Genomic DNA, 27877 nt, shown 5'->3' on the forward strand with positions numbered 1-27877 from the left:
TTTGTGTGTTTGTGTGTGTGTGTGTGCACATATATGTGGATGTGTGCATGCGTATTTGTTAACTTGTAATGAGCCTAAACAATGTTTTTTTTTTAATTTCTACATATTTTAGAGTTCTATATCTTGCACGGATCACTAGCATCAAATGCTCAAATGATCAAATTATCAAGGGATCACCGCTCCAACTTGTTGTAGATAATGATTTAGATACCCATAATTAGACATCTTTAGAAGTGGACTAACTAACTCATGGAGGGAATTGTAGAGTGAAATGATGAGAAATCAACAAATTTTAGCAAACCTCATAGACATCACATGTACAACTAATCCAATATATATGGATGTGTATATGTCAGAACAAACTTTCATGCGTTCATATACTTACTAATCACTAGGATCAAGAGGTCACCACTCCACCTTGAATATGTGTGTGTAACCCTAACTAAGCACTATTTCAAGTTCATGTATTTTCCTTTTAAAAATCGGCCAGATTCTTGTTTGTATAACAGACTATTTTACCAAAAACATTCTCTCCTTATGAGAGACCTCACATGAGGATTTTGAAGCAATCATACAATTTCAAAAAGTTTCCAATTGTCATGAAAATTTAACTAGATATGTCTTTTCAAATTGACATCTAGTATTACAAGCCCATGAGTTCACGAATCCTATGCTATACCCACACATTACGAATGAATTTTACACGACTGTCAAGCATGATATTATAAAAAGAGGCCAAGAATGGAAGGGGGCATTTTTGAGGGGAAATATGCACCCGTACACACATAGACAATACTTCTAATTTATTTGAAGTAGAGCCTAATGTCATCCAATTTTGAGCACTCAATAATGAGTGACAGGAAAAAGTACATTTTACAATAAACAATTAGCTAGTGTCATCTTAATATTGAGCAATCATTAATGAATGACAAGAAGATTGACAATAACAATATTGTCCACTAGTCTCGGCATTGTTATGTCCATATATGTAACATCCTTATGAGGCTTCAAAGAAAACATCACTCTACACCAAATGACAATAGCATATTGAGAGCCCATAATCAAGTGTTTGCATAGACAAAACAAGCTTAATGTAGTCCAAAATTCTAGGCAATGTTTTGCCCAAATACATATTTCTCAAAGTTTAGAAGTCAATAAAACTAAAAGACAATAGTAGTTGCATGGCTAGAATCAAGTTTTTGCACACCCAAAAAGAAGCTAAGTGATCATGCAAAAAAAATAAGATCCACTCTAAAGAAGACTACTCCAAATCTGCGTGGTCATCAATGAAGATACATATTCGTCTTCGCCTCTCGCGCACGAGTGATTGGTCATATGAATAGGTGGTCGACATGTGGCTTGCCATTGCCTCTGCATAGCAAGGTAGCTCACTATCAATCAAAATGAGATAATAATGTCATAAAAAATAAAAATTAGGTGCTATAAAATAATGAATAAAGCAAACTCACTAGTCTGAAGGCACATCATTAACAACCAAATCATTCCCCACATCATCCATGCTATCATCGCTATCTCCAAGCTCGGCAACCTGCGGAGCACCATAGTACCCCTGTACCAAAGGAGACAAGTATCCCTCACATATCTCTAGATCACTCTCCACGACCAAGCAACCACGAGAAGTGTGCATAGCCACCTTTAATAAAGGCCCTGTACCACCACCAAGCTCCAAACATGTACCTATTTTAGGGCACAAGGCCTCTAAAAACAATAGCATATGGGCAACACTCCTCTCTAACATGCCTCTCCACCCACCACTCTTGCCATTACGTGTTGTGCGAGCAGATGATGGCAAGTAGTGACTCATAATCTCCATTGAGAGATCTTGTTGCAAGACTTTCCCCACCTACCATACAAGAAAATGAGGCAGCTATGTATGAACATTTAAGAATTTTAGTGCAAAAACAATCACATTGAATAATAAACAACAACACACAAACCTTTTGAGCACTCTCATGATCAAATGAAGGATTACTTCCTCCCTTGTGAAATGCCAAAGCATAGAATACATTCATCTATCATAGCCATGGAAACAACACATAAAAAAGCCAATTTTGCATGTATCAAATTTCTTTTAAAGAATTGTTCATGTTTTTTGAAGGATGTTTTATTACCTTTTGTGTATGACCATTCTTTGTTTGTGATGAAAATGGCTCAGAGCTCTCCATGATCCACCTAAAACTCAGCTCTAGGCCTGTGCGTGTGGCCAAGCGCTCCACAAGACTAAGAGCGGTGCTAGGACAAAGAACAAGCACCCAACCCATGTCATCCATCACTGTAGATGCAACCACCAATGAAAACTTGACATGGTCATCTGTTAGCTCATTCCATGCAGGAATGCCATCAAAACCTTGAACAAGCCCACCTACAAGCAAAATTATTGTATTTGAGTGTTAAGAATTTGAGCTAAGTATATGCATGGTGTATACAAGATAGCATTGAAAACTCTCTTACCAATAGGAAGATCAATAACAGTAAGATCAACACTACATGCACTAGGTTTTCCATTTCTTATCTTCTCACGTTCACCCAAGCCAACACAAAACCATCCTTGAAGTTTCTTGCAATGAACTCCTTGCCAAGCTCAATGTAATCATAAATCCAAACCTTTGACTGTTTTATGACTCCTTTCTTTTGAATGGAATGGAAACTAGCCAAAGGTGCATGAATCAAAGCTCCCTTTCCAACATTCTTTTGGGTATGAAAACTTCCTAAGTTTCTTGTATCTAACAATAGCAAAAAAAATAACACATTTTTCTTCAAATCAATCCATGCCATAATGATTAGCATAAGACATAACAAAAGAAACAATAGCAAGAACATATTGTTCCCACCAACAATTTAACTTACTTACCCTTGATTGAAATTCCACCCTTGCATGATGGTGGACGGCCTCCACGATTCTTGCCTTGCTCTTGTCTTTCTTGAGAGCTTTCAACTCTTCCTCCATCTTCTTCCTTTGCTCAACAGTCATCTCTCCTGATGACGTTGAGTCGTACTTACATTCACCCTTCAAATGACGAAGATAATTCTCCTTCTCCTCTTCTAGACACTCACCTTTGTTCATATCAATCCACCAAGGGCAGTGCTTACGCTCCCAATCCGTGAGAAGAAAGGCTCCACCAGAATCATTGTTCTCTCTGAAGATAGTGGAGGTGTACATACTATATGTAGGAGGACACATAATTGTCCATGCTTTACATATGTCAGGCATGCAAGTGATCTTCTTACTTCTTATGAGATACATCAAGAACCTACAACAATATGATTACATAAATAAAACGAACTTATATAATACAACAATAGTCACTTAGCAAAATGCATAACATAGGAATTACCTATAGACCAATCGATGGGAAGAATTTTTCAAGTCCACATGCTTTGATGGTGGAGTAGCCACATTCATCTCCTTTTGAAATTCGTAAAAAAGTACTCCTCTATATCTACTAACAATGTCTTCAAAACATGACTCCAAGTGAACATCTAGAGGCAAAACCACCTTGTGAACTCCATGTGTGGAATCTATAACCTGTTGTAAAAGCCTTCTTGCATCTTCCAAGACTTGATCCATCCATACTTCCTTGGCCAACCAAGGGATATAGAAATAATCTCCCAAAGGCATTCCAAAACTTTGGCGAAAGTCCTCATCTGCTCCCAAAAGCATTAGCATTTTTATCTTTAGCTCTTGAGAACATGTAGCACAAGATATAGAGTAGAGTTTCTCTATTGTAATCTTGAACTTTTCATCCTCAAAAGGAGGACTCCATAAAATTAGAAACCATTCTTCTCCATTAGCAGGATTCACCACGGATAGATTCTACAATAACCAAACAAAATAAACAGAAAAATCTTTTTATTATACTTTTAATAGAGTGCTGTACTCACCCGAGTCATGCGTCTATTGTAAGCTTTAACAACATTCCTCTTTGCTTGAATCTCAGCCCTCACACGTTCATCTTGTGACAAAGTAAGAGGTATCTTATTTAATGCTACCTGTAAATCAGACTTCCATTTATTCTGCATACACCATTTCAATAAAATGTATCAAGAACCAAAAAGATTATTAGAATCTTACCAAATCTTAACAAATTTAAGTACATACCCCATAAACCATGGGACCAAGGATAGATTGAGTAAGAGGATACCAAACCCTCTTTCCTGATTGTGCTTCTTGAGCCCTTGCTTTCTCCATTGACACTCGTTCAGCCTCAGTAAAATTTTCAGTGATTAGAGACCCATCTAAAGAACAAATGGTACTTGTATGATACAAGTAGTCTTTGAGGTTGGTCTTAATGATTGCTTCTTCATTAATTCTACATAAACAATAAACCATAAAAAATTTACCTCAAGACTTATCATTAAAACAAAGAAAAAGAAAAATTTAATGTACAAATGAAAATAAGACTTAAATGTTCAATCTTTGGAGAGCAGCAATTAATCTCAACTCCTCTTGTTGGGTAGGAACAATAAATTGTGCCAAAACCCTCACATGTTTCTTCTTGTCATTATGTGAGACCTCGCTTATGCTCTCCATCCAAGAGGCCGCTCGATGATTCCCTTCCCAGACAAAGAACATCTTTCCCTTCAACATGGACCATTGATCGTTGTTTTCAAGCTCATCCTCAAACTCTTTGTTAACCATATGCCAATACTTGTCCCAAGTTTTTGTAATGTCCTCATTAACATCTCTACTTGAACCATCAGGAAGATTTATGGATAAGATGAACATACCTTTCATCTTAAGGTACCCTTCTTCTTCCAAAACCTTCTTAAGTAGAGAAAGGTCCCTTCTAAGCTCTCGTACTCTCTCATTTATCAAACACCTACAAAGAGGAATCATAGGGGGTATACATCCTTTATTGAGGGTTAAACTGTCTATAAACTCGGAGCCTTGAGGCCTGATAATATCTTGTGGGATGACCTCCTCAACCTCTTTGTCATCTGTCACCTTCTCATTGTCCTTCATACCCCCATCTACATCCTTATCATCATTAGTGGCCTCTTTATCTCCTTGATCATCATGAATGTCTTCTACTTGTTGATTAGCCTGAGCATTTTCAGCTTTATCAACTAATTTTTCGCTATCCTCGCTACTAGCAACATATTTCCTCTTCTTGCGTATGACTTTGGGTGAACCTTTTGTCCTCTTTCCAAAGCACAAATAAAGAACAAATAAGCATGTCAACAAAAATATTAAACTTACATGCATTTAAAATTTCTTCAAAACAAGATGTTATTTATGGGCCAAATTTAAAATTCAAAACTTAAGAACATGCATTTCAGTCAAAATCCGACATCACATGCATTGTGTGTGTGTGTGTGTGTGTGTGTGTGTGTGTGTGTGTGTGTGTGTGTGTGTTTGCGGAGGTCTTAGCATTGGCCTTCTATGCTTAAAACCATCCCCATTCCTATGTATATGCATCATACACATCTCAACCAATCACTAATCCATACTGGGTACCTCCTACAATCAACGTATTGGCAAGAGATGCCAATTGAAGTACAATCAAACAGTAGCCTCTTCCAAAAATGGCGGAAGAGCCTCGGCACTTACACAAACACTCAAAATACTGTTGGTTTGAAATACTCCAGATAGTTTCTGACATTTTAAGTGCAATGGCATGTTAGAGGCAGTTTATAGCCAATGGGCTTCATGGCCAAAGCAAATGGGAAAAGAAGTCCAACCAGAAAATTTAACCTCCACCATTAACACATCCACAGTAAGATATGTGAAGGAAGAACGGTCGGTATCTCCCTTAACCGATGGCTACTATTTGATTGTACTTCAATTGGCATCGCATTTAGCCTACACCATCTGTGGCTCCCGGCCACCAATACCTGTCAAATAATTTATGTTTACAACTGTACAATATCACAGAACGGTGTTTATTGTTGATGTTATGGTGGAGTTAGAGATGAAGTAATGACTTTGAGAACTCACAAGAAATGCGGAGTGTAACACCAAAGAGGAGTTATGCTCCAACACCATAGATGAGTTATGCCCCAACTCTTGTGATGATGCCCCGCATATGCTCCCCCCCCCCCCCCCATGCGACCTTCCAATGAAGAATACCTAGGCAGGGTTTCACCGGCGAAACCCCTGGCATGGAGCAGTGTTGAAAAGAACTTTCCTCATCTTACGGCTTGACTGAGATATGTATGCCTTTCGACTCAGATATGTATGCATTTCGACTGAGATATGTATGCCTTTTGACTGAGATATGTTGGAATTTTACTCAGATATGTATGCATTTCGACTGAGATATGTATGCATTTTGATGGGGAAAGGCAGCTCATAACACAGTTGAAGGTCAAAGGTGTGGAAAGCCAATACACAGCTAGCCCCTTTTGATGGTGTGGAAAGCCAATACACAGCTAGCAAGTCCCATGTTGGTCAAGAATCTATGTCTTCAAAGGTATTTCGCCGGCGAAACCCAATCTTGCCAAGAGCCCCAAGCCACCTACTCAGTCATTGCCATGGCATAATCCACTCTTTCATGGTAATGGAGGTTAAAAGTTCAGTGTTTCGCCGCCGAAACTACCTGGTCTGTGCATAATTTCTAGAGATTTCAAGAGGTGAAATTTAGATTTGTTGAACTGAGCTTCACCAACCTATAGATCATGCTTAGACATGCTTAGACATGTTCTAAAACACATCTTGACAGATGATTGGGAAGAAGGCACATGTTCTATTTGGCAAAAGAGCTTTGCCCGCCTGTAGATCATGCTTAGACATGTTCTAAAACACATCTTGACAGATGATTGGGAAGAAGGCACATGTTTGATACTACAGTTTGGATAATTTGGGTGATTACAAGCAAGGAAAATGGCAAGGAATAGGCTCTCTGTTTTGGGCTCTGTTTAGAATCTATGAATTAGAGAGATGAAGCAACAAGGGTAATCCTATTGCGTCATCCTATGAGGATCTAGAGGGGAGTAACTTTTAAGTTCAAATAAATACTCTACATGACTTGTACAAGACTGAAGTTGGTAGTCTTGGGAGGATCTTCTTTTTTGTTTTCCTAGTGTCCGGAGGTTCTTCACTAATTGCTTCTGTCGAACGATCATTGACATACAGCAGGCTAGTATAACAAGCAGTATGGATTCATTAGAGTAGTGGAAAATCCTGTCCAAAAGTCACATCATTGACTTAATTTAAATCTCTCAATTGCCATGGCATCAATACCTGCTCGCAATAGCTCTCAGGCACCTACGCAGGCAATTCATTCTCTCTTGAAATGAGCAAGGGGCAACAGATCACGCGTTTTTGCATCAGATCACGCAACACATCACGCGTCCTTGGCGGCTATCAACAGGCTTGTATCCTTTCGCACGGCAAAATCAGCAAAGGTTGATTAACCTCTGGAAAGCAAAGGGCACTTGCACAGTAAGTGTTTCGCTGCCGAAACTACCTGGTCACGCGTTTTTCTTAGTGGGTGGGGGCCCCTTTAGAAGGGCCATTTGGACCAAGAGCAGCCTGCTACTGTGTGCGAGGGTCAATGATAGGGGCTGCCCCCGACTGTGTCAAGGATAGGGATTGTGTGCCCTCGAGGGTCAAGTCAAGCTGCACAGCATGCTACTGTGTGCACCCGAAACCAATTTGCTAAGATACAGAGGAGTTTCACTGCCGAAATCCCTCCCCGACCTGGTAGCAAAAACAACAAAGAGTGAGAGGAGTACCTATTCATGTTTCTGCTAATTGCATCGTTTCATTGTGTGCTGTAGGGATCGCACACAGAGCTACGTTTTCAAGCTGTCCACACAATCAACGACCACGGCATGTAGGACATTTTAAATCTATTTTTTATTTATTGAATATATGAAAACTATAAAAATGATAATACAAGATATATAATAAAAATGATAACAATGCTTGAGTCATACCTAAAGTAAGATACTCTACATTGAATACCGCCAATCATCACTTTAAAACAGAATATCTCGTGCTTTATTGTTCACTCTCATACCATCATATATACGAGTCTTGTTCTCTGTTTAACACTATCTTTTACCACTTTCGCCTTTTGCCTTCTACTTTCTGCAAATATGAATACTGCAATTATACAAGATGAGAGCAGCACTAAACAGATAGAGCTTTCAACTCAAAACAGTGTTGTGGAGATCTCACACCATGAGTTAAGTGAACGTTTTAGATTAGTAGAGCATACAATAAGTTTGCATCAATTATTTGGTGAGCATAATGAAGGTCTTTCTTTTGAGGTGCCAAATATTCACAGAGGAGAGAATACTGTGTTTCACTTGGATATTCAATTTGGAAGGACATTTGTTTTGCATGGCAGACAGTGAGGCAGTCTAGGGCGGGCAACAAGAAGAGTGGCCTCTAAGCACCCTTGTAGGCTCCCGTGCTGCTCCATTGGGTTGGGGTTGGAAAAAACAACAAACACACACACAAACCCGCAACCTAACCCTACACAAATTTGGGACACCACCTAGTTTTGGATGCGAACTAGGACACGTAAAGAGAGAGAGAGAGAGAGAGAGAGAGAGAGAGAGAGAGAGAGAGAGAGAGAGAGAGAGAGAGAGAGAGAGAGAGAGAGAGAGAGAGAGAGAGATAGTGCTCGGGCTGCTTTGAAATGTATCGGCAATGATCAAGCAAACACAATTATATATGAAAGAAAGAGAGAGAAGAGGGAGGGGGTGCTTGTTGCATTAATACTTTCTTACAAATCTGTCATGACCGATCAAAGTGAGATTAGTATTTGTTCAACATAGCTTGAGTAAATTTCACCACGACACATCACAAGAAAAGCCACCCCAATCACTGTCTTAAGGCCAGGGAAGTCCTCTCCACCCTGTCGCCCTCTTACAATATGTGGGATTTATGGCTAAATTGATGACAACACCCATACACAAGCTATCAAGAACTAAAAATATCATCAAGACACTTACACATCATTGTTGTCCATTACTTCACGTTGGAAGAGAGACAAAGTATCCAAGCTTAATCCAAATCCACCCTCCTTGATTCAGCAAATGTTGGGCTTACACTAGTAGGAGGAATGATAGATTTTCCACTCTCAATTGAATGATCGCTCTCTCTCTTACAATGGCATAGAGTTCTCGTGCTAATCACCCCTAATACAACACATGCATATGCATAAGACAATGAGCTTCCACTCAAGATCTCCTTCTAGAGAGGTTGAGCTTGGCTTCTCAAGCTATAGCATAGTGCTCTTTCTTATGGCTCCCCCTTTTTGTGCTAGCTACACCCTCCTTTTTGTAAAGAATGAGGATGCAAGAGAGCTACACAAGACAAGCACAAAGCACATAGAGATGGAAAGCTTCTTCTTCTTCTTCACAGAAAAGAGAGTACAAATTGACTAAGTGCTAAAGATGAAAAGTAGCACATATGTACATGCGATCACTAAGTGTGAACTCGCTAGAAGCATACTAGGCTGGCACTATAAGTGTAGTCCAGCTGTAGAATCACTGGCAAAGATCCTCCGTGTCGGTCACCTAACGCGCCGGTGAGTAAATGCCGTAAGCGTCCAAGACCCGTAGTGGATGCCAGCTCAAGGTGTAGAGCTCGACATCTCAACACTCCCCCTCGAGCTCTGCATGTCGCAGAGTCCAAGCATAGTCCGGAAACGTTGAAGCTTCTCAGCTCCGAGGGCCTTGGTAAAGATATCCGCTATCTGCTCCTCTGTGCTGACGTAGACCAAGTCGATGTCGCCCGCCAACACTCGCTCTCGAACGTAGTGGTAATGGACCTCTATGTGTTTGGTCGTGGCATGGAACACTGGGTTCCTAGCCAATTGCATGCTGCTGAGGTTGTCACAATGGATGAAAATCTGCTGGTCCACCTGCACTCCCAAGTCCTCAAGTAATGTGCATAGCCAAGCTACCTCGCACGCCGCAACTGCTGCACCTCTGTACTCGGCCTATGTGCTCGATAAAGCAACCGTAGGCTGCTTTTTGCTGCTCCAAGTAACAGCAGCACTCCCAAAAGAGAACATGAAGCCACTAGTAGATCTCCTATCAACAATGCTACCTGCCCAATCTGCATCTGTATACCCATACAATGCTAATGGTGCATCTGCTGCATAGAACAATGCGTAGTCAAGAGTACCTTGCACATACCTAAGTGTGTGTCGTACTCCATCCAAATGTGGCTTCCTCGGAAGCTGCATGAACTGACTCTCCAAGCCTACTGTGTAGCTCAAGTCTGGCCTTGTGATAGTCAAGTAGATTAGACTACCCACAATCTTCCTGTACATGTTGACATCCTCAACAACATCACCCTTCTCTGCACTCAGCTTTGCATTCACATCCAAGGGAATAGAAATTGGCTTACAATCAGCCATACCATACTTTGACAACATGTCCAAAGCATACTGTCTCTGTGATAGCCATACACCCTCTGGAGTCCTGATCACCTCAATGCCAAGAAAGTAGCGTAACTCGCTAAATCTTTCATTTCAAACTCCTGTTTGAGAAGACCCTTCACATGGTCAATCTCCATAGCATTGTCACCAACAATAATAAGGTCATCTACATATATGGTAATGACCACAATCCCCACATCACTCTCACGTACATAGAGTGAATGATCAGCATGAGCTCTCCTAAAACCAATACTGACAAGATACTTGGCAATCCTGTCATACCATGCTCTAGAGCCCTGCTTCAAACCATACAAAGCTTTGAGAAGTCTGCATACATAAGCTGGGTAACCTGGATCGACATAACCAGGGGGCTGATCCATATACACTTCCTCTTGCAACTCACCATTCAAGAAGGCATTCTTTACATCCATTTGATGCATAATCCATCCTCTAGATGCAGCCACTGCTATGACAGCTCTCACAGTCGTCATCTTTGCCACTGGAGCAAAGGTCTCCTCATAGTCTATGCCATACGTCTGTGCATAACCCTTTGCAACCAGCCTTGCCTTGTGACGCTCAATGTTACCATCAGCCTTATGCTTGGTTTTATACACCCATTTGTAGCCAATAGATTTCTTGCCACTTGGCAATGGCACCAACTCCCATGTGTCATTTGCTTCCAATGCAGCCATCTCTTCATTCATTGCATCATCCCAATGCACATTTCCAACTGCATCCTCAAAACATGTGGGCTCCACATCCTGTATCACCTTAGCCATGTAGGCTTGGTGATGTGCTAGATACCCATCATAAGTCAATTTCTGAACTGGATTTCTGACTCTATTAGATCTGCGCGGTCCTGGGTCACTCCTTTGCCCTCTAGCATCTTCTTGTACTTTCCTTACACCAGGTGTCCTGACAGCTGGAATTCCAAATTCCTCATCAAGACTTTGTTCAGAACCATCTGAATCCATGTCTACATGTGAAAAACCTGATGATGCATCAGCCATAAAGGGAGGTTCATAAAGTGGGTGGGGGCCCCTTTAGAAGGGCCATCTGGACCAAGAGCAGCCTGCTACTGTGTGTGAGGGTCAAGTCGAGCTACTGTGTGCGAGGGTCAATGATAGGGGCTGCCCCCGACTGTGTCAAGGATAGGGATTGTGTGCCCTCGAGGGTCAAGTCAAGCTGCACAGCATGCTACTGTGTGCACCCGAAACCAATTTGCTAAGATACAGAGGAGTTTCACTGCCGAAATCCCTCCTCGACCTGGTAGAAAAAACAACAAAGAGAGAGAGGAGTACCTATTCACGTTTTTGCTGATTGCGTCGTTTCATTGTGTGCTGTAGGGATCGCACACAGAGCTACGTTTTCAAGCTGTCCACACAATCAAAGACCACAGCGTGTAGGACATTTTAAATCTATTTTTTATTTATTGAATATATGAAAACTATAAAAATGATAATACAAGATATATAATAAAAATGATAACAATGCTTGAGTCATACCTAAAGTAAGATACTCTGCATTGAATACCGCCAATCATCACTTTAAAACAGAATATCTCGTGCTTTATTGTTCACTCTCATACCATCATATATACGAGTCTTGTTCTCTGTTTAACACTATCATTGTTGTCCATTACTTCACGTTGGAAGAGAGACAAAGTATCCAAGCTTAATCCAAATCCACCCTCCTTGATTCAGCAAATGTTGGGCTTACACTAGTAGGAGGAATGATAGATTTTCCACTCTCAATTGAATGATCGCTCTCTCTCTTACAATGGCATAGAGTTCCCGTGCTAATCACCCCTAATACAACACATGCATATGCATAAGACAATGAGCTTCCACTCAAGATCTCCTTCTAGAGAGGTTGAGCTTGGCTTCTCAAGCTATAGCATAGTGCTCTTTCTTATGGCTCCCCCTTTTTGTGCTAGCTACACCCTCCTTTTATAGCAATTTTGAGGGCTAGGGTTACTCCTCTAACCATGGTTGGGTTAGATTTCAGCACTTATCTAATTTCTTTTGCTTGGAATTATCAAGAAGTTTGTGGGGATAGATGAAGAAGAGAGAGAAGAGAGAAGTGGAGGTTAGTGTTACTAAATTAGTAGAGTTAGTATTTTTATTGATTTACAAATGGAATTGGATATTTACAATGGGAGTATCCATGTAGGATACAAATAAAGAAGAAAAAACTCTTAATAGGTAAGAAAACATGGATTTCTTACAATGACAATGCTCCAAGTGTCTTGAGTAGGGTCAATTTTGACGCTTGTTGACGGTCCACTAGCTTTGACGGTACGTTTTTTCTCCACTCTTGACCTTCCTTGGGAGCCAAGGTAAGTGAACATGAGTAATCAATCACCATGATGTTGTCTTTCAAGAGAAGAGGCTGAATTTTGTGGTCTTTTTTATAAATATGGGTAATATGGAAGAGAAAAAATGAGACTAGGTGGTCAATTTTAGAATGGAAGTGTGTGTACGAGACATGAGTTCACCATGGTTTCTCTTATTCTTCAAGGTTGAGAAGAAGGTGAGTAGGGTGCAGAGAGGAGTGGTGAGAGAGGTGGGGATGATGAGTGGAGAGGTGTGTGTGAAAGAGGAAAATGGTAAAGTGGAAGAGAGAGTGTGGCTGCATAGCATGGGCAAACTGGGGTCCACCAATAAAATCATAGCTCACAGCTCATAGCTCAAAAAAATATAAAAAAATTTGAGGTGAAAGTTCAGCTCACGAGCTACAACTTTTGCTTGTATCACCTTTTCAAATTCGGGGAGCATGTGATCTTTAAAAATTCAGCAAAACCGACTGTTTTTTCCACTGCACAAGGTCCTTGTGAGGTCCTTCTTTGGATGATTCTTTTGAATACCTCCAAGAGTGAGCTCCCCATGGTTCATGCATGCATTCCACATACCCTTGACCTTATTAGGTAGGTCTATAATTGAAGATATTGTTGAGATCATGATATAAGTGAAAAGTACAACTAAGAAAATCAAATATTGAGGGGTCTAAAAAAATATGTACATGTCAAATATAAATAATATAGGTGGAAAAAATATAAAGGGGTCAAAATAAATCTCTCTCATTATAAGTCTACCATAAAAAGATGAATATTTTTGGTGTTCTAATTTATGAGAGTAAAAGAGAATAGATGTAGGAAGGAAAAATCACAATAGTGAAAAAATATACACATAAATAAAACTAGTTTTTTTGGATTTTTGTTGGGATGGAGTTACACCAAAAATAAGAGAAGCTTGCATGAAATTATTTTTATATGGAATAAAGAGTATGCAAAATGGTAAGAAAAAATATGGTAATGGTGAGTCAATGTACATAGCATAAATAACACACCATAGGTAGAAATATTTAAATAAATACCAAAATAATTATGAAAAATACTTTTATTTAGGACCTATATACAATGAAATATTTACACACAAATGGGCCATAATATACTTATATTTTTTATATTTTTATATTTTTTTGGCTCAACTAGCCCAGTGACTAGCTAGCTGAGGGTTTTTAAGAAGATATGGGAAAAGTCCCCTAACTCACACACAGCTATATACAGTGAAATGGTAGGGATAGCCACAGTGTTTGGATTATTTTGTTAGCGTGGGTTAACTCACTATGGCAATTACGGAGAGCCGAAAAACGGCTATCAACAGCTATCAAGACAAGCTCCTGTTATAGAAATTGAGGAAGAGTGTTCAATACAGCAGGGAGTGGAGGAGAAAGGTGAGCCAAAAGCAAAAGAGATTGCTAGCTTGGAAACTTCCACTGCACAAAGCATAGTTGAGATGCTTAGAAATCTGCCACAAAAGAACTCTTTAAGAGAAAACTTTGAGCTAGTTCGCGAGATAAGAAAGATTGATGAGCTACCACAAAGATATGATGGAAACATCATGTTTGAGCTTCCATATGCAGACCCTACCAACAGGACAACAGGAGAAAATGACAAATTTGATGGACATGTTTGGAAAAATTCAGTAACAAGCAATATCGCTGTATTTGATGGGATTGTCAGATTCAAAAAATGTGGTGGACACTTGATGTGCCTAAACAATATATGTTCAGGAGTACAAAGATCAAAAGAAATGAACGAAAAGTTTTGGACGGGGCGTTTGTCAAAAGTCTGTCCCTCAGGATCCACGACAGGCAGCTTTGGAAGCCTAAAATGCTTTTATTGTAATCTTCCCCCAACTTGCATCTCTGAATTCCCTTGTAAGCTCATTCTTTGCTTGCCCTCAGAGATCCCTGGTAAGAGAATAACGAGAGGGATTCTTCACATGGGTTGTCACTTACACCCAGTTGCTGAGGGTGTTGCAAAACAAGCAATGGTGGATGTTAAAGTCAAAGTGAAGGACATGATATCTAAAGATTTTGTGGGTAGGCAAAAGGTCTCTCCAACAAAAATTGGCAAAGGAAATAGTACTGCAATCAGCACTTTTTAAAGACCACTCTGCTAAGACAATGCTTTCTGACAAGGACTTAGGTGAGATCCTTGCTAAACTTGCACCTACACTTGAAAAACGAAGATTTTCACGGTGGAGGAAAGAAGCACAAGAGGAGGTCGGCCAACCCACTACTGGCTATGATTCCATTTTTAGTTTGAAGAAGCGCTTGCTTTTTGACTTTTTTCAAATCATGGCCTTTCCTGGTCAACTAGAGTTCTCTGGCTTTGATAGATGTCACATTTTTAAAATGTCAACCCAAGGACCTGGCAATGGTGTTGATTTGGTTAATAAAATGCGTCCTGGTAGCGAATTGGAAAGTTGTTGGGTTTTCTTTGATTTTGTTAAAAGAATGCAAGAATGGACAACTATGGCATGCCATGTATATAACCCTTATGTTCAAGAAATGCAAACCATAGATATTGGAGATTTTAAAGTGAAAGATACTGAAGCTCAAACTCTTTTTTGGATGCTACTGAATCGAGTGATGCAAAAGGAGGGTTACAAAAAGGTTGAATTCAAAGGATTTATGGCTGATGAAGCTCAAGCAAATTGGCGAGCTGTGAGGACAGTTTTTAATGGAGGCCCTAATAATGTTATGGTTGGACAGGAAAGATCATGCTCATTTCATTGGGAACAGAGTATGCAGCAACATGCAAGAAAATGTATCCTTCCCCACAGTCAAGAAGAGTTTAAACTAAGGTGTAGAGCATGGAGGATTGCACCTTTTGAAGAGGCTGCCGAAACAGAATTGGACAATCTACATATGTGGTTGAGAAAAGGACATTTAGACAAGATGAAGATTTCAATTCTCGAGACATGGCTTGTCTGGTGGCATGCCAGAGTTGCACATTGGGGTGAATACATGGTCAAGGTGAGTCATTGTTAAATATTTAGAGTAGATAAAATAATTGAAAGTTTAAATGTTCTAAATTTATTTCAGGCTTTGGAGGGGAGTGACAGGCAACTAGTACCACAGGCAAACTTAGCGGAGTCCGTGCATGGGAGCTGGTTAGCTTCCAATGATGGGGTTAAACATATTTCTCTATACAATGCTTGCTACGGTGATCTTTGTACTGTTCTTTTGCAGCAGTCAAAATATAACTCTTTTCTTAAGGGTGGACACCTTGGATGTTGCCCTACAATTGAGAAAATTTAAAAAAGACGAGCTTCATCTAGTGCAACCCTCCCAAGACCTACAGAAGTGGTGGACCTAACTAATCAGGCAGCAGTTGAGCTTAATGCTGCCAGTAGAAACTTTTTGGCAGATGGTGATTCAAGGACAGTGAGGCGATGACGACAAGGCAAACACAATAATCCAATTAGAGATAGAGATTCACATTGGCCTGAATTTGAGTATGTCACACAACCTGCACGTCGCTCAACTCGACCTACCCATAGCTCAATTGGAATACAAACCACTATTGAGGTGGATGTTCACCACACACGATGGGCTATTCGAAGGACAAATCCAAGGAGTGAAGTGCGATGCCAAGGATACTTATGACATAAAAACAAAAAGTGCAATGAGCTAATTGATAAGAAGGGTAGAGGAGGATTATTAGGGGTGCCTGCCCCTTGTTTTGAGGGTCTCATTGAAATCCCTTCAGGTCTAAGAAAACAATTTGTATGGTTCTGTGGCAACAACATTGATCATACATGGGAGCCATCAAAAAATGTGAAGGAGAGACCAGCAACCATCCTACTATATGGCCAATTGCAAAAGGAACATCCTTAGATTATACAGAAATAGAAGCATTGTGGGCTGCAGGATTTGACTTGCAAAATATTGAAACTACATCACAACAAAATGAAAATTTGGTGCACAATGCAGATGATGCTGATGTGCGTCCTAAGCACCGTGATGGTAGGGTGGTGGTGGTCACTAGGGTCATAACAAAAGAGATGGAGGCAAGAATCAATAGAGCTGCAGAGTTGATTTTCACAATTCATGGCCAACGTGTGGTGATTCAAAATGAGAATGTGGAATTTACTTTGACAACCATTACAAGCGAGCAAAATGAGGAGAGCTATTTGGTGGTAGTGTCCATCTTTCCTTCTTGCACATGTGAGGATTTCCAAAAGCGTTTACGAGAGGGTAAAAAATATATGCCTTGCAAGCATCTTTATTTTGTCTACACAAAAAAGCTTGGGTTAGATGTGTTTCATCAAAGGTTTGTTCATCAAGCAGCCTTGACTAAAAGGGAGCTCCATCAAGCACTTAGACTTTTGTCATAGATTTTAGATTACCTTGCATTTTTTTGGAAATTTTGGAAAATGTTGTCTATGTATAGCTGCTCAATCAAACTACCATATGCGATTGTATCAAACTACCATGTGCGATTGTTGTATTTGTATACATTATGTGATTGCTCGTATATACATTTCTATATGTTCTAGGCCACTTTTGAGAAAATATTTTTAGGTTCTATATACAGTCTGAAGGTGTTTTTTCCTACAGTTGTACTATATATAGTTTCAAAAACTTACATTGTCTGTTTACTTACAAGGTATTTTTTCTAGCAATTGAATTATTTGCAAATGCACTAGTGTTTATGGTATACAGCCTTCAAAATTTTTAGCCTAAAATGAGCATGTATCCTTGGCTACTATTGTATACATTCCACAATTAGGCATTCAAAAAGGTAGAGAGCTAACTAAAGGTAGATTTAACAAAGTGTGATTTATTGTTTTTCTAGTGATACATTTACAATGCATAAGGATTCAATTTGCATATGGTCTTGTGATTCTTGGAAATGTAGAAATGTTTCTCAAATAAAACCACCACTACTACGTGCAGTTTCTATGAGTTAAATCCTTATGAAATTGCAAAACAAAATTATTGTTTCTAATTTGTTTGTTGAATAGAATAATCTATATCAAAGGTATTGATACTATGATGGTCATACATATTGTAAAGGAAGTTCGCAACATGTAGCATTGATCTAGCATTGATCTACCTTTGCTTAACAAGATTCTTTGTGATAAGATGCAAAGCTGTGTTTGATTTTTATTGAGTGTTTCTTAGTGAAATACATCAAGCATAATGTTTGTGTTTTTGGGGTTCTTTTTAATTATGTTACTTTTTTTTCCATCGCTCGTCTTGCTCGTGGGATTATGCTCGCAAAATGGTCATCCCGGGGGTGCACTATGTAATCATGTTAATATATAACGTGAGTTCGATAGAAGGGGTTTCAAAATGCAAAAACTCTAGGCAGTTTAACAGAGATACATTAAAATAAGGGGGTTTTATATTCAATTTTGAAAAACAAATCCTAAAACAAGGGGTCATTTTATTCATTCAGACATGTTAAAAGAGGGTTTTTTTTTTTAACACCCCGCAAATGCACATTATATAGGGAGGTATTGAATGGTGAACCCTTGGGCCCAAGCCAATGGGATTTTTGAGCTTTGGGTTGATAAAATTACTTGTGCCAAACCAATTTTGGCAGTTGGATGCTTTCTAGACACACAAGAGTTGGGTAATTCTAGCTTTAACGCATTAGGATTGAATGCACTCCTTCGAAACAATAAAAACTAGAGCTTTAAATAGCTTGATCTGCAATCATGTGCCCTTGGTCTTTTAATACTAGATCCAAATTACAATGCATTAATCCCAACATGCAATGGATGTACTTGCAAAGTTGTAGCTTGCACAATCACTTGTAGCTCATATGGTGCTCTTTGTGTGAACTGTGGCTGTTAACCCTCACGGCTCACGGACACCCTATCACCTACGACGGACGTTGTATTATTTACTTGGTAGAGTCAGGTACTGGGCTTGTCGGTCCAATAGGAAAAGGGTAAGAGTGATCGCCGATGAGAGGCGCACTCTAACTGGAACATTCAAGGGATTAGTTGGCTAAGCATGGGCACCCAAGTGTGAATGGGGCGAGCTCATATAAAAGTCAACTAAACCTAAAATTCACTCATTCTCTCATTTGTGCAATTGAAGAGTGCTCTTGCTCCATCTCCATCTTCTTCTTCTTCATCTCCTTGTGTGTGTGTGTATGCATGAGAGAGAGAGAGAGTGTGTGTGCGATCGAGCATTGCGGCGGCATGACGGCGGCGAGGCGGTTGAGCGCGGCGTAGCGGCATCTCCCTCTCCTTCGCGGTGAGGAGTCCTCCACGAAGCAAGCGTAGAGCGGTGAGTGACACACCATTGTCATCTTTGAGCTTACTAGTTTAGTCTTGTTGTGTGCTTGGAGCCATTTGTGACTCGCACGCGGTGTATCGGCAAGTTTCTTGCATTGACACGTGCGACATACGTTCACATTTTTGGCGCCGTTACCCGGGAATGCCATACACTAAGCTTGAATGGCACTCTGTGCTTCTTTTGTGGTGCAATTTCTATTGTAGGAAAGGTAAGGAAGGAGGGTGTGTGTGTTGAAAAGAAGGATTTTGTGTCATACTGTGTATTTTTTTTGTTAATGGAGTTTTCAAAGGTACTGTGTTTATTCTCTGTGTATTAAGGTTGTTAGTTATCTTTGTTAATGGATTTTTCAAGGGTACTGTGTTTATTATCTGTGTATTAAGGTTGTTAGTTATCTTTGTTACTGGAGTTTTCAAAGGTACTGTGTTTATTATCTGTGTATTAAGGTTGTTAGTTATCTTTGTTAATGGAGTTTTCAAAGGTACTGTGTTTATTCTCTGTGTATTAAGGTTGTTAGTTATCTTTGTTAATGGAGTTTTCAAAGGTACTGTGTTTATTCTCTGTGTATTAAGGTTGTTAGTTTTCTGTGTACAGTAAGTAGGAAGTAGATCTGTGAGAGCTAATAGAGTGTGTTAGTGTGTAACAGTAGGTGTATTAGTTAGAAGTAGGTAGATAGAGTGTGTGTGTGTGCTCTCGCGTAGGCCGCGGCGACCTTATCCTTGAAAAAATGAACAAATAAAAAAAATAAAGGTAGAACCGGGATCGGGAATATCTCCTAGACCCAAGCCCAAGCTCACGCTCAAGCCTAGGCCTTAGTCGCCTTTTAAAATTACGAATTTTAGCTTCACACGTAGCTAAAAATCGATTTTTTGAGGACCAACGGAACTTCAGATGCCCGAAAATTGTGATGTAAAGCACACATCGACCCTCTAAGTGATACGCTCGTTTCAAGCTATCACACACTTTAATCAAAAAAATCAAACATTTAAAAACATTAAAAACGTAAAAAACACGAGTGAAAACGGACGCTTAAAAAAGGTAAGCGGTTAACCTTCGAGGTTATGCGCCGATGCTTGTAGGGTGCCAAAGGCACATACATCTGCACTCTGGTCATGTGCTAGAGACGGAGCAACTAGAGAGAATTTTGACTTACGCGAGTTCTCAATATCCACCTACTTTAGGTTCCGGGCCCTTTGCGGGGACCCAATGTAGTACAAACCAAGACCCGAACATAGCAACTAGTGAATCTTCCTCTAACTACGACGTCATGGAGAGTCTCCCAATGCCTGATCCCGATAGCTCAAGCCAAGACATGCATGCCATGCGCCCGTGGTCCGGGCCAAGCATGCTTAGCCGCCTGAAGGAAATCTTTAGTAGAGCCACTCACTCCGAACATGGAGCTAATGATGTAAATGAGGGGGGTGGGGAAGTAAATTCTCCATTCATGACCAACATAGACCCTATGTCATAATAATCAATATCTAATTCTCCTAAATGATTTTCTCATATTAAACTGATCATTTAATGTGGGGAAGTGCCAAGGGAGAAAAAGCTAGAATATTGGTTAAGTTAGCAGACCGGCCACAGTAGGGATCCAAAGGAGGGAAAATAGGGATCCAAAGGGGGGGCCATCTGCAAAAGAGCCATGTGAAACAACGGGCTAAAAAGACCCTAAGGTTCAGCCCATTAAGACTTCCAAAATGCTAAGGTTCCAAAATTCAAAGGTTGTGTCCAAAGGTCAACCTTAGGGAAAATTGGATGCTTAGTGTGTGTGCCCAAAAAGTCTTTCTGCATCCCTACATGGGAGGGGGCGAGCCCCAAAGCTAGGGGATGAGAGAGAAAACCACACACACACACACAGGCTCCCTTTACACAAAGGGAATGAGGGACACATGTCAGCTCCCTAGGCCAGATGCCCACAAGGTGTGCCCAATTCCTATTGGAAGACCCTTGAAGTGGACCAATGAGAATTAAGCTAGAGTAAATCTAGTTTAATTAATTTAAAAACATTTAATAAAAGAAACCAATAAGAATTAAGTGTCCTAGAAGACTATTGGGCAGTCTCCCAAGGGGTCCAATGAGCATTCAGAAGCCCCATGGCTTGCCTGATTCCTATTGGCCAGGAGGCAAAGGGGTCCAATGAGAGTTTAGTTTAATTATTTAATTATCTAAAGCTCTCACAAAAGGGGAAAGGGGGACACATGTCAGAAGGCTATCACTTATGCTGCTTAATTCCTATTGGCTTGACCTGGGGAGGTCCAATGAGGAAAAAGCCAACCTAACTTAGCAGCTAGGGCTCGCCCAAGAGAGAGGGGGGGCTGATTTTTGCTGGGCATTCACTCTCACACTCTCACACTTGACCATGTGTGAAGAAAAAACACTCTATCTCCTCCCAAGCTTTAATGGAGAGCGCATCACCTACTCCAAGCTTGTGAGATAGAAGCCTACATCAACACTCTCTTGGCATGTGGATGCAAATCCAACCAAGAGCCAAGCTTCAATGCATGCTCATCTTCTCTACCAAGCTAATTACTAAGCTAAGCTATGCTAATATGAGTGATTATGTGAGGAGATGTACTTCTTTCTCGTAAGATACTTCTTTTTCCTCTCAATCTACTCTCATACCCTGCTAGCTCTCACCATCTTCGAAGGTGTGTGAGGTCTTGGGTCTGAGAACGGGGATAATTCAAGTTGTGTTTGATTAAGTGTTTTGCTTGGTGTATGAAGCTTCCATCTTCATTGCACTAGCTAGTCTTGAAGGAACACAAAGAATTGTATTGTACAATGTCTCTCTTGATGGGAGAAACCATAATACAAAGCCTTTTGGAGGGGGGACCGGCTCCATGCAAATCCGGTCCTCAACTGTTGTCAATAGTTTAATTGCTCTCTCTTTTGAAAGTATTGTCGATGCTATCTAACTAGGTGTTATGCTTTTTGTTGCTCTCTCCACCCAAGCACTCTTGTAATTCTCATTAGGAATCTATTCTAATGAAATGCCCACTATGTTCATGCTAATTTCCGCTACAAATAAGATTTTAGGCCATTAAATGTTACACCCTATGCCCTTAGAGAATGTGCATGTGAATACTTCATTCACTGCACCTCCTGACTCTTCAGAGTTATTTCCCTCCGAGGTCATATTACCCTGGTAGAAGCCTTGCCGAAGTGCAAGAGGTTGAGCGATATATCCTTACAGCAAGGGAAAAGGAAATTGAGAGCTTACGTAGGGCGGAGCAACGAAGAGAGTTAAAAGCGAAAGCCCCTATGTCAATATCCTTGCTAAGAGAGCAATCGAGTGCTCCTCAATTAGCAACCGCTAAGGGCCAACCCCTAGAAATCAACATTGCATCTAGCTCAAAGGACACCCCTAGCACCTCAATCCTAGATGGAGTGTTCCTAAATGAGAATTGGGAGTACAAACTACAAACGGAAACTCTGACCGACCTATACACAGGTCACACCTATCACGTGGGTTGGTTAGATGTCCTACAATCCACAATGGGCGCTACTAGTGTGGAGGATCAATAACAAAGAGTTTGTGAGGTCATCCATAGGGTCATTGAGTTAGAGAGACAGAACAAGGGGATCAACATGTCTTCATGGATCTCATGAGATTCTTGGATACAGGAAAGGCCAAACAACCGACCTTATCGCAAATGGAGACTCCCTCGGTAAGTCCGATGGATCCTCCATATGTTGTTTCGCTAGGGGTCTCAGTGCAATCTGAGCCCACAAGTGATAGCTTCACCTTTCCAAGTCTAGGTCATCTTTCCCTTGATGACACCACGGCTACCATGCCTACCCCAATGAATGGCATTCAGAGAAACATGCCATGGACCTCATTTGTTAGTAAAGCACCACTACATGGTAGCTCAATGCCTGCACAACAGTACCTACAAGTGTGTACGAATCGTATACACCCATGGGTCCTCGTAGTCATGTAGTCCCTACCCCTCCCGTTGTTTCAACTACCTATGCTCCACAACCACAACACCCAAGTTCTTATTTCCATGGGACTATACCGGCTAGCATTAGCATGTCACATCCGACGTCTGCTATGCCTAGGGCCACACATATGAACTTTGGACCACCACATGGCACAACATCGTACCCAACGTGGAACCCAAGGGCTTCCTATGTGCCAAGCCCGATGCCAATACCTACTCCACATATAGTCTCTGGAGCACCTCCACCCACGGTGCCTGCTAACTTAGGTGACTTGGCAACATTTGCTCAAGCTATTGGTCGACCTATTGCTGAGAATATGCGTAACATGCCTAATAGAGAGCCTAGAAGTAAGGCAGTACAAATAGCCAAGCTCACACAAAAATTTAGTGGAGACGGGGATGTGAGAAAGAATATCGAAGTGTTTGAACAAATATGCGATTCTCTAGGAGAACACAATGACCTACATAAGAGAAATGCTTTAAGCCTACCCTTAAGTGGAAAGGTTGGGGATTGGTATAGAACCCTAAGGGTGGAAGAAAAACTGATTTACCCTACTCTTAGGAGACTGTTCTTAAAAGAATACATACGAGAGGGAGTACTTTGGGGTGTAGCCTCTCAGCTCTAGAAAGCCCAACGAGAGGAAGGAGAGTCAGTGAGAGACTTTATTAGTCGCTTGAAGCATTTGAATTCTCGATGTAATCCAAATGAGCACTTCAACAATAACCAATTTCTTGTTAGATTCATTAAGGGATTACGACATGAGGATATCTACAATGGCTTAGTCATTAGAGGTATCACCACTTGGGAAGCAGTCACCACCAATGCGATCCAATTGGAGGATAATTTAATGATTCAAGGAGAAAGAGTGTCTGTTGAGTCTAAATCTATTAGCTCATAAGCATCGGGTCATCAGCCAATGACCCTAAAGTCTATTGCTAAGGAGCCAAAGATATCTGGGATGACTTTAGCAAATCTCACCAAGACTATTCAAGAGAGTCTTAGAGACAATCGTGCTCCGCAGAACAATCATATGTATCCAAGAAGGGAGCAACAATGGTGCTCAATATGCTATGGGCCGCATAGTACCAGTGAATGCCCTACTTTTAGAGTAAAATTCAATGGGAATTGCAATGCATGTGGAAGGTATGGTCATCAAGCTAAAGATTGCATAGTATTTAAGCACGCGATGGCCAATAGACCAATTGTAGCATGGACAGACACACCTCGAGTGCCTGCATTGATGCCGGCCCCACCTCTTGAACAAACATCACAACACATGGTCCCTAGGGGGCAAAATGTTGTTCAAACAACACCTTTACCACCTCCAGTGCTAGGACCGCAACCACCACATCCGAGAATCACTTATGTGAATCAAGTGGGTTGTGAGTCATCTATTGCTTGTTTGGAAGGCTGTGAGGAAGATAGAGATCCTAATATTGCCTATGGGATGGATGTTCTTGAAGAAAGTCCACAATACTACATGGAGGACTATTGGGGACAAGTCAAACCTGTATATCAAGTAGCTGCTCTTGCGGCAAGAGGCCAAAATATCAATTACACTACTAAGAGACCACCTCTTCAATGCTATGAGTGTGGAGGTCCACATAGTGTAGCCAAGTGTCGTATTAGGCTACAAAAGAACGCCACACTAATGCAAACCAATCAAGCAACACATCTACAATGCCAATACTCATGTGTAATCGATGTGGCATAGATCATTTGATTGCCCCATGTCCAAATAATCCAAATGAACCGAAGATCACGCCATTAAACTTGATTAAAGTTATCAAGGAGCCATCACAAAGTACACCTATGGTACCAGTAAACATACTCACACGATCGATGCTCCAAAAACAAAACTATATTCTTGAATGATCACTTGATCAAGCAGTTTCCTAAGCTGAAGGCCAAAGAGGCTAAGAAGAAAGAGGGTGGTTCCACTGCAAATGTTGGTTCCACTACAAATGCAGCCATTGTTGAGTCTTTTGTGAAAGGAGACTGTGATGCTAATGGGCTTTTAGTCCAGAGAGTACCTATAACCTTGTTGTCCATGATGCATGCATGTCAATTGTTGTAGATTCATATGTGTGGTATTTTGACAGTGGTGCTACAAAGCACATTACCTCACATCGTGATTTGCTCACCTCTCTTGAGTCTGACCCTCATGAAAATTTAGTTACTTGTGCCAACAATGCCTCTTATCCGGTTTAGGGAGTTGGAAAGATTGTGCTTACTATTGCAAATGGCAATTCTTTCACACTTGTCGATGCACTTTATTTACTTGGGATCAAGAAGAATCTTTTTTCTATATCTGCAATTGCTAGACTTGGACTTGTAGTCAAGTTTGTGGATGACAAATGTACAATCCATGATCTCAGTTTTGGGGTTGTATAAGATCACTTTGTATGACAAGTGTGGGCAGAACTTTGCAGATGCAGTTGTGGGGCTATTTCAGATGCAAAACTTTGGCATGCACATTTTGGGCATCTGAATTTTTTCGGTTTGCTGCGTTTGTTGCAGAAGTCTAATATGGTTGCTTCTTTGCCACCTCTTGAAGCGCCTGTCAAACATGTTTGTGCAGGCTGTATTTTGGGTAAGATGCAGCGTTCTAATTTTCCAAAGGATGGTTCAATTAGGGCCACATGCAGGTTGCATCTTGTGCATATACTGATGTTTGTGGACCCATGCAAACTCCCTCCTTGGAAAATTACTTGTACTTCATGACTTTCATTGTGATGACTTCTCTAGGCATGCATGGGTATATCCGTTGAAAGCTAAGTCCAAAGTGTTTATGTGCTTCAAGCAATTTCTTGCTATGGCTGAAAATGTCTCAATATGTACTATGGGCACGCTCCGTTTCGATCAAGGGGGGGAGTATATGTCTCATGAATTTAATGTATTTCTAGCTAGTCATGGGATAAAACACCAATGTTCAGTGCCGTGTACGCCTCAGCAAAATGGTGTTGCTAAGAGAAATAATAGGTCTCGTATGGCAATGGCATGATGTATGGTCAAGAGTCAAGCTTTACCACATTCATTTTGGCTCAAGGCTGTCATGTGTGCCACTTATGTACTCAATAGGTGTCCTACAAAAGCACTGCAGTCTATGACTCCATATGAAGCATGGCATGATAGAAAGCCATCTATTGAGCACATGCGTGTTTTTGGATTTTTGGCTTATGGTTTAGTGCCACAAGCACAATGCAGAAAATTGGATGATAAGGCTTGGTTATAGTGCTGAAAGCAAAGGTTACAAGTTGTACCATCCGCAAAAAAAGTGACTTTTGGTCTCATGTGATGTTGTATTTGTGGAATATTCTGTTCGGCCCTTGTTGTCATGTACTAGAGATAGTAGTGTAAGCTCATAGGACATTTATGACACTTTGTTGCCTCTTTTCAGTGGTGGAAGTATGAATGTAAATTCCAATGAGGAAAATTTACAACCTATGGGGTTTTTGAAAATGTTATAGATCAGTCTATTACTGATGTAGATGTACATGATGTACTTGATGAGGATTTAAGGACTGAAAATGAGTAGGCTAGAGGTATGCCAAAATGACTGGTGCATACATTATGTGATAGTAAATTGGATGCACCTTTGTCTAGTTGTACTCGTTCAGGTTCTTGCCATGCCTCGTATGCATTAGATTGTTATGCTTTGGCTGTGTCTAGCTACATGATGTTGAGGAACCTCTATCTTTTGATGAAGCATAGAATTCAGAGAATTGGATTGTTGCCATGCAATTAGAATATGATGCACTTCTATAAAATGACACATGGACTTTATGTGATTTGCCTCCTGTCAAAAATGCCATTGGTACAAAGTGGGTTTACAAGTTGAAAAGCAAGCCGGATGGTGAGGTTGATCGCCATAAGGCTCGACTTGTTGCAAAAGGCTATGCGCAGCAAAATGGCATAGATTATGAAGAAACTTTTGCTCCCACTTGTCGTATGACTAATATTTGTTTTCTATATGCATTGACAGCCCATTTTGGTTGGGATGTACATCAATCATACATTGTTATTGCTTTCTTGAATGGTGACATGTGGGATGGGTTTCTAACCTCACTCCTATCTTATTGCAGACATAGCGAGAACCACGAACATAATTGTCAATCCATGGAACGAAGCTGATTCAACTAGTGTATAGAGGCTACAAGAGGGTGTCAATCTCTTGGAAAACAACAGACAACTTGCATGTAACACAAGCTACACTCAAATGACCAAAGTCACCAAAAGCTAATCGGTAATCGACAAACAAATCATAACCATTACAACATCAAATGATATTTGAATGCTATGAAGCTTTTAGGACATGTATATAAGACCTAAGCACACATGCTTATGGTCTCAAATCTCACTTTAGGTCAAGTGAAAAAATCATGGTTATTAACAGCAGTGAGTTTTTAACCTAGTCATTTCTGACTCCGAATGCATCTAAATGCTTAGCAATGATGCCCCAATACCCCGCCTATGCTTAGTTTGTGATTTTATATCTTAAATTCCTACTTATGAAGAAATTAGGTGCGCGGGTCAGCGCGTCAAAAGCTACGGATTACCATGATATGTTTACATCAATACATAGAGCTCTTACCTGCGGTTGCAACACAATAGACGGCACTACAATGTAGCAATCGGGGAGAGGGTAGGAAGCGCGAGGAGGAGAGTAGTGAGCGTCGTTAGCTCATGTTGTGTTTCTATTATCAAAAACTTAATAAAATCCTTAAAAAGTTGGCTTTTATACCTTAGCCATGGTCTGAAATATGCAATGTCCGGGCGCCCAAGGCCTTTAGGGCTTCACCACTTACTGAATCTTTGTTAGGAAATAGGGCGTAGCTTAGTAGATAATTGAGTAAATTACTTAATGGAGAGAGAGAATTTTCACACACAAGAGATTATAGAGTATAGAGAGAGAGAGTACACACGATATACGTGGTTCACCCAATGTGGGCTACGTCCGC

The 27877-nt window shown here is 40.6% G+C and overlaps 2 protein-coding genes across 2 annotated transcripts; both read right to left on the bottom strand.

Annotated features, from left to right (window-relative positions):
• Positions 1 to 1261: 1261 nt before the first annotated feature.
• Positions 1262 to 3688, bottom strand: LOC147448066 (uncharacterized). Its single transcript, XM_086524485.1, has 11 exons — positions 3515 to 3688; positions 3357 to 3427; positions 3112 to 3182; positions 2873 to 2971; positions 2670 to 2744; positions 2473 to 2592; positions 2238 to 2383; positions 2133 to 2150; positions 1959 to 2033; positions 1470 to 1864; positions 1262 to 1391 (listed from the first exon to the last, which is right to left on the bottom strand). The coding sequence occupies exons 1-11, from the start codon at positions 3686 to 3688 to the stop codon at positions 1262 to 1264; spliced, it is 1374 nt and encodes a 457-aa protein (XP_086380611.1).
• A 420-nt stretch (positions 3689 to 4108) lies between these two features.
• LOC147448067 (uncharacterized) lies at positions 4109 to 5227 on the bottom strand. Its single transcript, XM_086524486.1, has 2 exons — positions 4671 to 5227; positions 4109 to 4331 (listed from the first exon to the last, which is right to left on the bottom strand). The coding sequence occupies exons 1-2, from the start codon at positions 5225 to 5227 to the stop codon at positions 4109 to 4111; spliced, it is 780 nt and encodes a 259-aa protein (XP_086380612.1).
• Between the last annotated feature and the right edge of the window lie 22650 nt (positions 5228 to 27877).

The sequence above is a fragment of the Adiantum capillus-veneris genome, chromosome 11 (assembly GCF_014529385.1).
Source record: "Adiantum capillus-veneris isolate H3 chromosome 11, ASM1452938v2, whole genome shotgun sequence".
Classification (NCBI taxonomy): Eukaryota; Viridiplantae; Streptophyta; class Polypodiopsida; order Polypodiales; family Pteridaceae; genus Adiantum; species Adiantum capillus-veneris.